Source organism: Anomaloglossus baeobatrachus, chromosome 1 (assembly GCF_048569485.1).
Source record: "Anomaloglossus baeobatrachus isolate aAnoBae1 chromosome 1, aAnoBae1.hap1, whole genome shotgun sequence".
Taxonomy (NCBI): domain Eukaryota; kingdom Metazoa; phylum Chordata; class Amphibia; order Anura; family Aromobatidae; genus Anomaloglossus; species Anomaloglossus baeobatrachus.
In genome coordinates, this window is record NC_134353.1 from 179,736,652 (window position 1) to 179,751,538 (window position 14,887).

A 14,887-nucleotide genomic window follows, 5' to 3' on the forward strand; every position below is an offset into this window, starting at 1 on the left:
AACTTGTTAATCAATTGAAAAAAACGCTCATGTTGGAGAAGGTGATGGTGGAGAGGTGTAAAGAAAGGATGACAGAAACATTTTTCAGTAAATGGAGAAAGTTCATAAGCGTTATATGTTCTAGAGAAGAAACAATACAAATAATGTCCACATTTGTGTCTACGGAATGGTACATGAAGGAAGACCTGTCAGGGTCCCTGTGTGAGCTGAAAGTATCGTTGGCCAAATTCTGGGTTGTGTCGCATGGAGAGGGGAGGGGGGAATGGGAGGGATAGTGTTTACAAGTAATGTTTGTAACAAGTTATCAAGGAATGCTGAAGGGGGGTAGCGGAGACTGAACAATGGAAATATACACTGACGAAGAAGGGGAAGGAGCAAATTTGATGACCGTGACAAATATTTGATCGATAAATTGTAGAGACTATGTTATTTGATATTTTGATTTGTTGACCCTTATTTTCTTCATTCTGTACCCTATTTTACCATTACAAGAAAAGAAATAAAAATTTGGTTTAAAAAAAAAAAAAAAAAAAATCAACTTTGTTTGTGGTAGCACCCCTTTAAGACTCTGATGAAGGTTCTGTCTTAATCCCAAAAAATAAGATCCAGATGGAACCATTAAATATGAGGCACAAAGATTTCAGGTTTCCAAGACGTTTAGTGTCCTTTCTTAAGGTGTTCAATTCTTTAGCAAAACACAGAAGCACGCAATTTGAAACATTATCACACACACAAAAAAATAAAATATAAAAAAAAAAAAATACCAAACTCACCGGAAGCTTCCACCATCTTTCATCATTTTCTGAAAATTCTACTGAGCTGCCAACAAGATGAAGCATTTCTTCTTCTTCGCTTTCTAGAGCTCTAGGGTTAGTATTTGCTGGCTTGTTCCTAACGTCATGCCTGTGACTCTGTCGTGCTGAATCGATTTCCCTTATGTTAACTTTATTTTTCAGAAATCTCTTATCACGGCTGCTGAATTCACTACTTGATCTATTTGAGAAAGGTCTTTCTTCAGACGTTCTTATGTCAGAGTCATTCTCGGAAATGTCAATCTCCACTTTTCTGTAAAATTGAAGTCATTACATGTAAAAATGCTGCATATAAACCTGATGAAAAAAATAAAAGCAATAAAGACTCTCAGATTTTCTATTTCCAAAACAGCAGCAAAAGGGATGAAGGGATGGGACTCGGCACCAATGCGGTATGGTAAAACTTGGAAGCTTTATTTCAAAATTTAAAAAAGATCACAGGTCATCCAGAAAAAAAACGTCATGTGGCTTGCCTTGCGGCTTGACGCGTTTCGGACAAAGAAAGGGGAGTTTAAAACCAGTCCTTAATCATAAGCCCCATCATAAGGGCTTATAATTAAGGACTGGCTTTAAACTCCCCTTTCTTTGTCCGAAACGCGTCAAGCCACAAGGCAAGCCGCATGACGTTTTTTCTGGATGACCTGTGATCTTTTTTAAATTTTGAAATAAAGCTTCCAAGTTTTACCATACCGCATTGGTGCTGAGTCCCATCCCTTCATCTCTTTTGCAGCTGTCTTGGACTACGGACCTGCCTGTCCGGGGGATTGCGGGCATCCATTCCAGCCTGGAGGTTATTATATGGGTGAGCTGAAACCTACATTTTTTCTCTATTTCCAATTCTTTAGAACAGTCCTAAACAAAAAATGATTGAAAGTGCCAAAAAAATAATAGTAAAGCAACGTTACCTTAATCGATGTCTGCTCTCAATTGCTGCCAACCTCCTCAGGGCTGCACTGGTTGGCATCTTTGAGTGGGTAGGCTGGGGATGGTTGGGATTTTTGGCCTCAATGGTGACAACTGCATTGCTCTTTATATCAGCGCTAGATGGTGTTTTCTTCTTTAGAAACCGACTCTTTGTCCCTGGTACTGGCTGAGGACTAGCAGAAGCTCTGTACTTTTCACTCTCTGGTTCTTCGACTGAGATGTCGCTCAGGTCCGCATCTGGGAGCTGGGACAGTTTTAAAGCACTCGTCCTCTTGTTAAGTGCAAGCATGTATTCCTAGAAATACAAACCACATGGATGATATAATTATATATATATATATACACACACACATACATAGATACACACACACACACACACACACACACACACACACACACACACACACACATATATATATACACACACACAGTACAGATCAAAAGTTTAGACACACCTCAATCAAAGAGTTTTCTTTATTTTCATGACTCTGAAAATTGTAGATTCACTTTGAAGGCATCAAAACTATGAATAACACATGTGGAATGAAATAGTGTGAAACAACTGAAAATGTCTTATATTGTAGGTTCTTCAAAGTAGCCACCTTTTTCTTTAATTTCTACTTTGCACACTCTTGGCATTCCCTTGATGAGCTTTAAGAAGTAGTCACCGGAAATGGTCTTCCAACAGTCTTGAAGGAGTTCCCAGAGATGCTTAGCACTTGTTGGCCCTTTTAAAAAATAATTTTTTAACTGCATGAGAGGACACACACAAGCTAGGGACCCCAACGTAGAGAAATACTTTGGCGTAGTGTTGGGGCTCTATTGCATTGATCAATTCAGTAGCTAAATTTCTCTTGATTCATATGTTCATGGCAGTAATGCAGATTCCATTTTTCACATTTTCACTCTTGCATATAGCTATTGGATTTTTCAAGTCAGTATTCACACAGCAGTTTCTGCTATTTCATGTATTCCCCTTACATAGTCACTGGTGTGCATACCTTATCTCCCCATAGTGATGTTTTTTTAGGTTTTTGCACCCAGTTCGGACTTAGAATGGTGTTCCAAACGTTATTCCTATTTGATAGCCCTTACACAGCCTGGAGGTGTGTTTGGGGTTATTGTCCTGTTGAAAAATAAATGATGGTCCAACTAAACGCAAACTGGATGGAATAGCACGCCGCTGCAAGATGCTGTGGTAGCCATGCTGGTTCAGTATGCCTTCAATTTTGAATAAATCCCCAACAGTGTCACCAGCAAAGCACCCCCACACCATCACACCTCCTCCATGCTTCACGGTGGGAATCAGGCATGTAGAGTCCACCCGTTCACCTTTTCTACAAAGACACGGTGGTTGGATCCAAATATCTCAAATTTGGACTCATCAAACCAAAGCACAGATTTCCACTGGTCTAATGTCCATTCCTTGTGTTCCTTAGCCCAAACAAGTCTCTTCTGCTTGTTGCCTGTCCTTAGCATTGGTTTCCTAGCAGTTATTTTACCATGAAGGCCTGCTGCACAAAGTCTCCTGTTACTAGTTGTTCTAGAGATGAGAAAAGTTGTGTCCAAACGTTTGGTCTGTACTGTATATAAAAATAATCTGGCACTTAATTAAATTGAGAGCAAAAGATCCCTTTAATTGGGTAATTCAGGTAGCAGTGTTTAATTTCGACGTTTCGGTCAATCATATAAACGGTGAAAAAAAAAAAATCGACAAAGATACATAACATTAACCAAAATACATCATAACCAACACAATGGTTGTTACATCTTGTACATTAGAACACAAAAAATAGAATGAGGAAACAAAAATATAAAATCAAAATAAACATCAAGCATAGTCTGAGTATAATGATGATGATAACATAGGTGTTCAGGATTTATACATGTACAGAAAATGCAAAATATCACATTCCTTGGTATCATAGTTCTTGAACTCTCTGTCTCAATGCCATTTGGCAGGTATAAATATCATCAAAATGCATATGGCATAAGTAAATTGGTACAGAAATTATATCTGAACACAAATAAAAATATCAAGATCACGTAATCTTGTGGAGAAGCATAGTTATAAGCATGTGTTATGGGGCATGTCACACAACTGCAGATGATAACCCTCATATATAAAACACTGTACAGAAGGGAAGTACCTGTCATGAATGTTAGATGGATTAATTGCGGTCTGTTGTGAGACGCTGCTGTATACTGCAGCTGTGCAATCTATGGGAGCAAAGAAAGATTAGTGCAGCGTCCGTTGTGGAAGGAGAGGGGGCCAGCTACTATCCTTAGGTGGATCGTGAAGAAGCGGTTAATCAACTTACCAGATCTGATGGAGTCGGTCGGCGTGGGGTGCAGCAAAATCACTATGGTGCTTGGCGTGCAGGCTGTGTGTGAGGGCGGGCTTTTTAAGCCTCCTAGTAAACAGTGATTGGTGCCGCTAGACCAGAAGTGACGTGGGCTCTGATTGAAAACATCATATCCTATGACGCGGCCGATACCCTTATTGTGACTGGCAATGGTTGGCATTTCCTGTGTATGGAATAGTAGCGCTAATGCGCATGCCTGAAAGAGATATCCTCCGTGAGTGAACTAAGGACCATATATAAGAAACATTGTATGTAAAAGGGACAGGATGATATGGGATCAGGGGAAGATAGAAAGATAAGACACAGAAAATAGGGAGAAAAAGAGGAGAAACGAGAGAAGGCAGAAAAAGGAAAAAGAGGGGGAGGAATGAAAGAAAGGTGGAAATCAGAAAACAAAACACAAGAGTGAAATAAAAGAAAGGGGGAAAAAAGAAAATAAAAATAAAATAAAAAATAATGAAAAATAAAAAAAATTAAATTAAAAATAAAATAAAATAAAAAACAAAAACAAAAATGAAAAAAAAACCAAAATGAAAACGATGAAGATAGAAGAAAAAGGAGAGACAGAGAAGAAGTGCTACCGATCCCATGACGATGTGGATGTGGAGACTTTCTCCCTATTTTCTGTGTCTTATCTTTCTATCTTCCCCTGATCCCATATCATCCTGTCCCTCTTAAAAAGCCCACCCTCACACACAGCCTGCACGCCAAGCACCATAGTGATTTCGCTGCACCCCACGCCGACCGACTCCATCAGATCTGGTAAGCTGATTAACCGCATATTCACGATCCACCTAAGGATAGTAGCTGGACCTCCCTCCTTCCACAACGGACCCTGCACTAATCTTTCTTTGCTCCCATAGATTGCACAGCTGCAGTATACAGCAGCGTCTCACAACAGACCGCAATTAATCCATCTACATTCATGACAGGTACTTCCCTTCTGTACAGTGTTTTATATATGAGGGCGATCATCTGCAGTTGTGTGACATGCCCCATAACACATGCTTATAACTATGCCTCTCCACAAGATTACGTGATCTTGATATTTTTATTTGTGTTCAGATATACTCTCTGTACCAATTTACTTATGCCATATGCATTTTGATGATATTCATACCTGCCAGATGGCATTGAGACAGAGTGTTCAAGAACTATGATACCAAGGAATGTGATATTTTGCATTTTCTGTACATGTATAAAACCTAAACACCCATGTTATCATCATAATAATACTGACTATGCTTGATGTTTATTTTGATTTTTTATTTTTGTTTTCTCATTCCTAAAATATTTTTTGTGTTCTAATGTACAAGATTTAACAACCATTGTGTTTGTTATGATGTATTTTCGTTAATGTTATGTATCTTTGTCAATTTTTTTAGTGTTTATATGAGGAAGGTCATTGATTGACCGAAATGTCGAAATTAAACACTGCTATCTGAATTACCCAATTAAAGGGATCTTTTGCTTTTAATTCAATTGAGTGCCAGATTATTTTTCTATATGAAGACACGGTTGGACCTTATCTGAGCCCCCATCATAACCCCCAGGAGTGCAAATGTAATACTATATTAGGAAATTACTTGCATAGAAAAATAAAGACGCAGGGCCGCGAGTCTCCTCTGCAGGAGAACGCAGTAGACCGCAGATGCTTGTGCCCACGATCAGGGTTCAGTGCGCTGCGGTCCCTCGCTTGTGTTCTCCCTATGGAGGACACATGCGACTGCAGCAAACAATTGACATGCTGCGGTCTGGAAACATGCACCGCAGGTCAGTGTTTGCTGCGGAAAAAACAAGTACAATGGGCACGGGATTTCTAGAAATCCCATCCACTATGCCTGTACTGTACAACACAGCGTTTTGGATGCAGCTGAAGCATGCTGCGTCCAAAACACTGCAAACACTGATCGTGGGCACGCACCCTAAGGGATCATACACATGTAAGTTTTTCGCGTTTGGGTGTTATCTCTGCCCTCATACCTATGGCATTCTATGTGGGTCTGTTCACACATTGGTGATTTATTTTTGAGGACCGAGTGGTTAAAGCACAATGGCAGAGATAGGTCTGAAATTGATCTGAATGTAGGATCAAATTTGCCAATGAAAGTCTATGGATCCAGGAAATCAGCAGCATTCGGATGCCATGCAAGTGCTGACTATTTTTTCAGATATCAGAAGATTGAGAAACTTTTTTTTCCTCATCAGAGAAAAACTACTGAAACTCTGACGATGCGCTGACCGATTTACTAGTGCTAGGAATCACTGATGTGTGCATGATCCCTAAGGACATGTTCACATTCTCCTATTGAATTCTGTCGTTCTACTTCATTACAGCAACAGAAAAATGGAATTCAAGGCATGAGCGTCATGTGAGATCTGTCAGGTTTTCGTCATCTTACCAGAAAAGATCATGCTGCCTGCTGAGATATTTTTACCAACAAAGGTAAATGAGAAAGCAACAAACGCTCCTGAAAACGATACCATCATCGTGAATGCATCCTTAGTCTCACCTCTTTACCAAGCGTTAGCATCCATTCCTTATTTGGACGCAATAAAAAACAAAGTAGTGAAGCAGAAAGAGAACAGACCTGTAGTTCATCTGCAGGACCCTTGGGTTTTGTCGGGACTCTCTGACCAGAAAGCTGGGCCTGTGCTCGGGCCAGGGCTGAACTTCTCAGACCACTTCGGGCCATTCTGCCCTGCGGAAGAAGAACAATCCCAAAATGTTGATTAATAACAGTTCCTTGAAATTTTAAAGTAATAGCACCGTGTGCAAAATATCATAAAGGGGTTGGCCACAATGTGTTGAGTATATCTAATATATAAAGCTCAATGTGTGTGTGTATGTGTATGTGTGTGTGTGTGTGTGTGCACTAAAGGAATCGTCGCATGTACAATCACGAAATTTTGCACAGGCGCCTCATGTGACCCAGGGAACGTCATAGACTATGTTTGTGCGAGAAAATTTAACCCAGTACTTTCCAGTTACTCTACAAAAATCCTGCAGCCATTAAACTGAATGGAGCTGGGAGCTATAGCCATTTATAAATAGCAACTGTCAGTGGTTGCTATAGGAACAAAATAAACTGTTAGTATAAGATAGAGAGAGACAGAAAAAGACAGACAGACGGGCAAAGAGACAGCTCGGGCAAAGAGACAGCGCGGGCAAAGAGACAGCGCGGGCAAAGAGACAGCGCGGGCAAAGAGACAGCGCGGGCAAAGAGACAGCGCGGGCAAAGAGACAGCGCGGGCAAAGAGACAGCGCGGGCAAAGAGACAGCGCGGGCAAAGAGACAGCGCGGGCAAAGAGACAGCGCGAGAGAGAAACAGATACAGAGATTGAGACAGACTGATGCAAATTCAGAGACATAGAAACAGACAGACAAGGAAAGAGACAGACAGCGACACACAGACAGAGACTGGGAGAGAGACAGAGAGACAGTTACTATCCCGGGCAACGCCGGGTACTACAGCTAGTATATTCATATATTACTACGTTGGCAAAATAATGTCACATTCTCCTACTGTACTAGTCATGCACCCGTCTTCACAGACTTCCAATCTACAAATGGCTGCTGATGTATATAGGAGTATGGAGTAGGAGATCTGTACAGGCTGTGATGAAGAAGAGCCTAGAATACCTATTGTAGCCATGCCAGGTTGGGCTGCAGGTCTATATGAGATGCCCGTGGCTAGCTTTGCCTAAGAACCAGGGCATGAGATCATGTATAAGCAGAGCGCAGTGTGCGTCCTCCAAATGTCCAACAGTTTATTCACAATAGAGATCCCAAAAGTCCAAGTTTTGTGAAGTTCACACTTTAATGGCTTTGATGAATCGGGGTCAAAGGGAACCTGTCACCTAGAATATGCGTTCTGACCTATCAGCAGACGCATGTGTGCCCTAATTACACCTCCCTACCCATCCCTGTGTTATAAAATTGTATAATATGAAAGTAATAAAAAACGTTTTATTACCTTCATATTTCCTATGTAAATAGCAGGGTATTGGGTCACAGGGGCGGCGCCTTGCCCTTCATACTTTCCGTGGTATCAAGCCCCTGTGGGCGTGATACCATGGAGTCACATGAGCGACGTCCCCGTCGCTCATTCTATCCTGCGCGCGTTTACACTTACTATTGCGGCAGGCTTCTCTTCCGGGTTCTCCTTGGCAGTTTCAGACGTGCACTGTACACGCGCAGTGCGCGTCTGAAGCCGGCGCGTGAACACCTGGAAAAGAAGCCTGCCACAATGCGCGCAGGATAGAATGAACGACGGTGACGTCGCTCATGTGACTCCATGGTATCACGCCCACAGGGGCTTGATACCACGGAAAGTATGCATGGGCAAGGCGCCGCCCCTGTGACCAAATACCCTGCTATTTACATAGGAAATATGAAGGTAATAAAACGTTTTTTATTACTTTCATATTATACAATTTTATAACACAGGGATGGGTAGGGAAGTGTAATTAGGGCACACATGCGTCTGCTGATAGGGCAGAACGCATATTCTAGGTGACAGGTTCCCTTTAAGCCAGAATTCTAGCCTCAATCTCCGTGAGAAGCTACAACATGGCATGGCGCAAAAACTGTGCTGAAAATAAAAAAAGATTGGATCCTTGTATATCAGTAACTAAATTTTAGCAGGCTTGGAAAAATAAAATGTTATATCAATGGAGCTTTTTGCATGCCAAGCTATAGGTTTATTTAGACCATTTTGGGGTACATACATATGGGCACTGGTATAGCCGTGCACCAGGAAAGGAACAAGTTAAATGCACCTGTCAGTGACTGTCAGCGGCATCTAAATAGTTAAACAGCAGCTTTTGGAGCAAGCTACGATTGCCGCTGTTAGAAACAGATGCCATTAATAAAACACAACAGCCACATGCCCGGTATGGGCTCAGCTGGTATCATTCACATCTAATAGGTGCCCCGATTTTCAGCTACTACCTTCTGTCCCAGCAGGTCTTCTTAGGCCACGTGCACAGTGAGTATTTGGTTATTTTGTTACCTCAGTATCTGTAAGGTCACATGCACACATTTAGTATTTGGTGATTTGTTACCTCAGTATCTGTAAGGCCACGTGCACACATTCAGTATTTGGAGAGTATTTTACCTCAGTATTTGTAAGGACACGTGCACACATTTAGTATTTGGTGAGTTTTGACCTCAGTATTTGTAAAGCCATGTGGACACATTCAGTATTTGGTGAGTTGTTACCTCAGCATTTTTAAGGCCTCGTGCACAAATTGAGTATTTGCTGATTTTTTTTTTTACCTCAGTACTTGTAAGGTCACGTGCGCACATTTAGTATTTGTGAAGTTTTTACCTCAGTATTTGTAAAGGGCCTGTCACACGCTACAATTTATCTGACGATCGCATGTGCGACGTGACACGCCCAGATCGTATTTACAATGTGCCGGTATTGCTTATAGGTCGTTTATTTGATGTCACACGTAATGATCTCAAAATCGACGCATCAGCGATCAACGATATATTGTTGGACCCAGACGGTCGTTTGAATGTTGTTCGATGTTGGCAGGGTGTCAAACGGAGCAATATGTCGGCTGCTTCCCCAAACAAAAAATTTTTTAAAAATGAACGACGTGCCAACGATCCACGATTTTCATCCTATTTGCGATCGTTCAGAGTCGCTCGTAGATGTCACACGCAACGACGTCGTAAACGATGCCGGATATGAGTCATGGAATCCGTGACCCCGACGACATATCTCCCGATAAATTGACGCATGTAAAGGGGCCTTAAGGCCACGTGCACTCATTTAGTATTTGGCGAGTTTTTACCTCAGTATCTGTAAGCCGAAACCAGGAGTGGGACAATCAAAGGAAAAGTACAATAGAAACACGGGAACCACTTCTTCTGTATTTATTACCCACTTCTGGTTAATACTAAGGTAAACAACCTCACCAAATACTCAATGTGTGCACGTGGCCTTAGGGCTCTTTTACACATCAGTTCCTTTGGTTAATCGTTTTTTGAGGTAGATAGAACACAGATCCATTACAATGAAGTCTACTGTTTCTTATAATTTAGTTTTTTATATATATATATATATATATATATATATACACACACATACATACACACACACACACACACATACATACATACATACATACATACATACATACGTACGTACATACATACATACACACACACACACACACACACAGCCTACAAGTAGTATTCAACCCCCTGCAGGTTTGATAAGATGCAAATAAGGTAGAGCCTGCAAACTTCAAACAAGAGCAGGTTTTATTAACAGATGCATAAATCTTACAAACCAACAAGTTATGTTGCTCAGTTAAAATTTTAATAAATTTTCAACATAAAAGTGTGGGTCAATTATTATTCAACCCCTAGGTTTAATATTTTGTGGAATAACCCTTGTTTGCAATTACAGCTAATAATCGTCTTTTATAAGACCTGATCAGGCCGGCACAGGTCTCTGGAGTTATCTTGGCCCACTCCTCCATGCAGATCTTCTCCAAGTTATCTAGGTTCTTTGGGTGTCTCATGTGGACTTTAATCTTGAGCTCCTTCCACAAGTTTTCAATTGGGTTAAGGTCAGGAGACTGACTAGGCCACTGCAACACCTTGATTTTTTCCCTCTTGAACCAGGCCTTGGTTTTCTTGGCTGTGTGCTTTGGGTCGTTGTCTTGTTGGAAGAGGAAATGATGACCCATCTTAAGATCCTTGATGGAGGAGCGGAGGTTCTTGGCCAAAATCTCCAGGTAGGCCGTGCTATCCATCTTCCCATGGATGCGGACCAGATGGCCAGGCCCCTTGGCTGAGAAACAGCCCCACAGCATGATGCTGCCACCACCATGCTTGACTGTAGGGATGGTATTCTTGGGGGTCGTATGCAGTGCTATCCAGTCTCCAAACATCACGTGTGTGGTTGGCACCAAAGATCTCGATCTTGGTCTCATCAGACCAGAGAACCTTGAACCAGTCTGTCTCAGAGTCCCCCAAGTGATCATGAGCAAACTGTAGACGAGCCTTGACATGACGCTTTGAAAGTAAAGTTACCTTACGGGCTCGTCTGGAACGGAGACCATTGCGGTGGAGTACGTTACTTATGGTATTGACTGAAACCAATGTCCCCACTGCCATGAGATCTTCCCGGAGCTCCTTCCTTGTTGTATTTCGGTTAGCCTTGACTCTTCGGACAAGCCTGGCCTCGGCACGGGTGGAAACTTTCAAAGGCTGTCCAGGCCGTGGAAGGCTAACAGTAGTTCCATAAGCCTTCCACTTCCGGATGATGCTCCCAACAGTGGAGACAGGTAGGCCCAACTCCTTGGAAAGGGTTTTGTACCCCTTGCCAGCCTTGTGACCCTCCACGATCTTGTCTCTGATGGCCTTGGAATGCTCCTTTGTCTTTCCCATGTTGACCAAGTATGAGTGCTGTTCACAAGTTTGGGGAGGGTCTTAATTAGTCAGAAAAGGCTGGAAAAAGAGATAATTAATCCAAACATGTGAAGCTCATTGTTCTTTGTGCCTGAAATACTTCTTAATACTTTAGGGGAACCAAACAGAATTCTAGTGGTTTGAGGGGTTGAATAATAAATGACCCTCTGAATAAACTTTTCACAATTTAAAAATAAATAAATAAACATTCTTTTTTGCTACAGTGCATTTCACACTTGCAGGCTGATCTATAGTCCAAATGTCACAATGCCAAGTTAATTCCGAATGTGTAAACCTGCTAAATCTGCAGGGGGTTGAATACTACTTGTAGGCACTGTAATATATATATATATATATATATATATATATATATATATATATATATATATATATATATATATATATATATATATATATATCTATAATTGCCTTATTCTGTCTGTCTATCTGTCTGTCTGTCTTGCTCCAAAATTGTGTCCTTACGGTGACACAAAGCGGATTGGCCGGCCGCTCGCACAGGCTCCGCCCGCCACACGGATTGGCCTCTCGCCCCGGCACCCTGCACGTATTGGCAACTCGGCCACGCCCCGCCCCCCTCACGCAATGCATGCTCGCTCTGGCCCCGCCCCCCGCACGCATCCCCCGAACTGACATGAAGACACGACTCTCAGGTGAGTACTGTACCCCTGGGAGCCCACATCAGCATACGCCGCCAACCCAGCCGACACAAACCCTCGCATTGCTGGGGTTTGCCGCCGTATGCTGGTGTGGGCTCCCGTGCGAGTGGGGGACGGGATGCGCTGGTAACCATGGTAGCATAGTTACCAGCGCATCAAGGTCCTGCAGCGGCGGAACATCCACACGCACACACATAACAACACACACATAACACACACATCAGATCACACTCACTCTCACACACACATCACATCGCATCCACACACTCACAGCATCCGGAGATATCGCTTGCTTCTCGGCCGCGATTCTGTGCTGTGAGCTTCCAGGACCTGCCGGAGGATCACATGGCCAGAAGCATGTGGTATCTCCGGATGTTGTGAGTGAGCGCGTATGTGCAATATCGTCAATGTGTGTGTGTGTGAGTGTATGCGATAGGGTGGGTGTGAGTGTATGCGATCGGGTGGGTGTGAGTGTATGCGATCGGGTGGGTGTGAGTGTATGCGATCGGGTGGGTGGGTGTGTGTGAGTATGCGATCGGATCTGTGAGTGTTGGCAGAGGAGCACGGCGTGCTGGAGGAGGCTGGGAGGAGAGAGGCTGATCCTGGGGAAGGCTGGGAGGGGGAGGCTGATGTTGGGGGAGGCTAGGAGGGTGTAGGCTGATGCTAGGGGAGGCTGATGCTAGGGGAGGCTGGGAGGGTGTAGGCTGATGCTGGGGGAGGCTGGGAGGAGAGAGGCTGATGCTGGGGCAGGCTGATGCTGGGGGTGGCTGATGCTGGGGGTGGCTGATGCTGGGGGTGGCTGGGATGAGAGAGGCTGATGCTGGGGGAGGCTGGAAGGAGAGAGGCTGATGCTGGGGGAGGCTGATGCTGGGGGAGGCTGGGAGGAGAGAGGCTGATGCTGGGGGAGGCTGATGCTGGTGGTGGCTGGGATGAGAGAGGCTGATGCTGGGAGAGGCTGATGCTGGGGGAGGCTGCAAGGAGAGAGGCTGATGCTGGGGGAGGCTGATGCTTGGGGAGGCTGATGCTGGGGGAGGCTGATGCTGGGGGAGGCTGATGCTGGGGGAGGCTGATGCTGGGGGAGGCTGATGCTGGGGGAGGCTGATGCTGGGGGAGGCTGGAAGGAGAGAGGCTGATGCTGGGGGAGGCTGATGCTGGGGGAGGCTTGGAGGGGGAGGCTGATGCTAGGGCAGGCTGGGAGGAGAGAGGCTGATGCTGGAGGAGGCTGGGAGGAGAGAGGCTGATGCTGGGGGAGGCTGGGAGGCGGAGGCTGATGCTGGGGGAGGCTGGGAGGCGGATGCTGGGGGAGGCTGATGCTGGGGGAGGCTGGAAGGGGAGAGGCTGATGCTGGGGGAGGCTGATGCTGGGGGAGGCTGGGAGGAGAGAGGCTGAGAGAAGAGAGGCTGAGAGAAGAGAGGCTGAGGCTGGGAGGAGAGAGGCTGAGGCTGGGAGGAGAGAGGCTGAGGCTGGGAGGAGAGAGGCTGAGGCTGGGAGGAGAGAGGCTGAGGCTGGGAGGAGAGAGGCTGAGGCTGGGAGGAGAGAGGCTGAGGCTGGGAGGAGAGAGGCTGAGGCTGGGAGGAGAGAGGCTGAGGCTGGGAGGAGAGAGGCTGAGGCTGGGAGGAGAGAGGCTGAGGCTGGGAGGAGAGAGGCTTAGGCTGGGAGGAGAGAGGCTTAGGCTGGGAGGAGAGAGGCTGAGGCTGGGAGGAGAGAGGCTGATGCTGGGAGGAGAGAGGCTGATGCTGGGAGGAGAGAGGCTGATGCTGGGAGGAGAGAGGCTGATGCTGGGAGGAGAGAGGCTGATGCTGGGAGGAGAGAGGCTGATGCTGGGAGGAGAGAGGCTGATGCTGGGAGGAGAGAGGCTGATGCTGGGAGGAGAGAGGCTGATGCTGGGAGGAGAGAGGCTGATGCTGGGAGGAGAGAGGCTGATGCTGGGAGGAGAGAGGCTGATGCTGGGAGGAGAGAGGCTGATGCTGGTGCAGCATGGGGGATGGAGCACGATGGGGAGTGCGCAGCATGGGGGATGGAGCATGTTTGGGAGTGCGCAGCATGGCGAATGGACCACGTTTGGGAGTGCGCAGCATGGCGGATGGATCACGTTTGGGAGTGCGCAGCATGGCGGATGGAGCACGTTTGGGAGTGCGCAGCATGGCGGATGGAGCACGTTTGGGAGTGCGCAGCATGGCGGATGGAGCACGTTTGGGAGTGCGCAGCATGGCGGATGGAGCACGTTTGGGAGTGCGCAGCATGGCGGATGGAGCACGTTTGGGAGGGCGCAGCATGGCGGATGGAGCACGTTTGGGAGGGCGCAGCATGGCGGATGGAGCACGTTTGGGAGGGCGCAGCATGGCGGATGGAGCACGTTTGGGAGGGCGCAGCATGGCGGATGGAGCACGTTTGGGAGGGCGCAGCATGGCGGATGGAGCACGTTTGGGAGTGCGCAGCATGGCGGATGGAGCACGTTTGGGAGTGCGCAGCATGGCGGATGGAGCACGTTTGGGAGTGCGCAGCATGGCGGATGGAGCACGTTTGGGAGTGCGCAGCATGGCGGATGGAGCACGTTTGGGAGTGCGCAGCATGGCGGATGGAGCACGTTTGGGAGTGCGCAGCATGGCGGATGGAGCACGTTTGGGAGTGCGCAGCATGGCGGATGGAGCACGTTTGGGAGTGCGCAGCATG

General features: G+C 45.6%; 1 protein-coding gene across 1 annotated transcript in view; it reads right to left on the bottom strand.

The window, feature by feature from the left end:
* C1H19orf44 (chromosome 1 C19orf44 homolog) overlaps positions 1 to 14,887 on the bottom strand; it is a 91,882-nt gene that overhangs the window by 73,405 nt on the left and 3,590 nt on the right. The window contains exons 2-4 of the mRNA XM_075335078.1: positions 6,694 to 6,804; positions 1,718 to 2,031; positions 774 to 1,065 (exon numbers count right to left, since the gene is read on the bottom strand). Of these exons, the coding sequence (XP_075191193.1) occupies positions 774 to 1,065; positions 1,718 to 2,031; positions 6,694 to 6,798 (711 nt within the window). The 5' untranslated portion in view covers positions 6,799 to 6,804. The remainder of the gene's footprint in view (positions 1 to 773; positions 1,066 to 1,717; positions 2,032 to 6,693; positions 6,805 to 14,887) is intronic.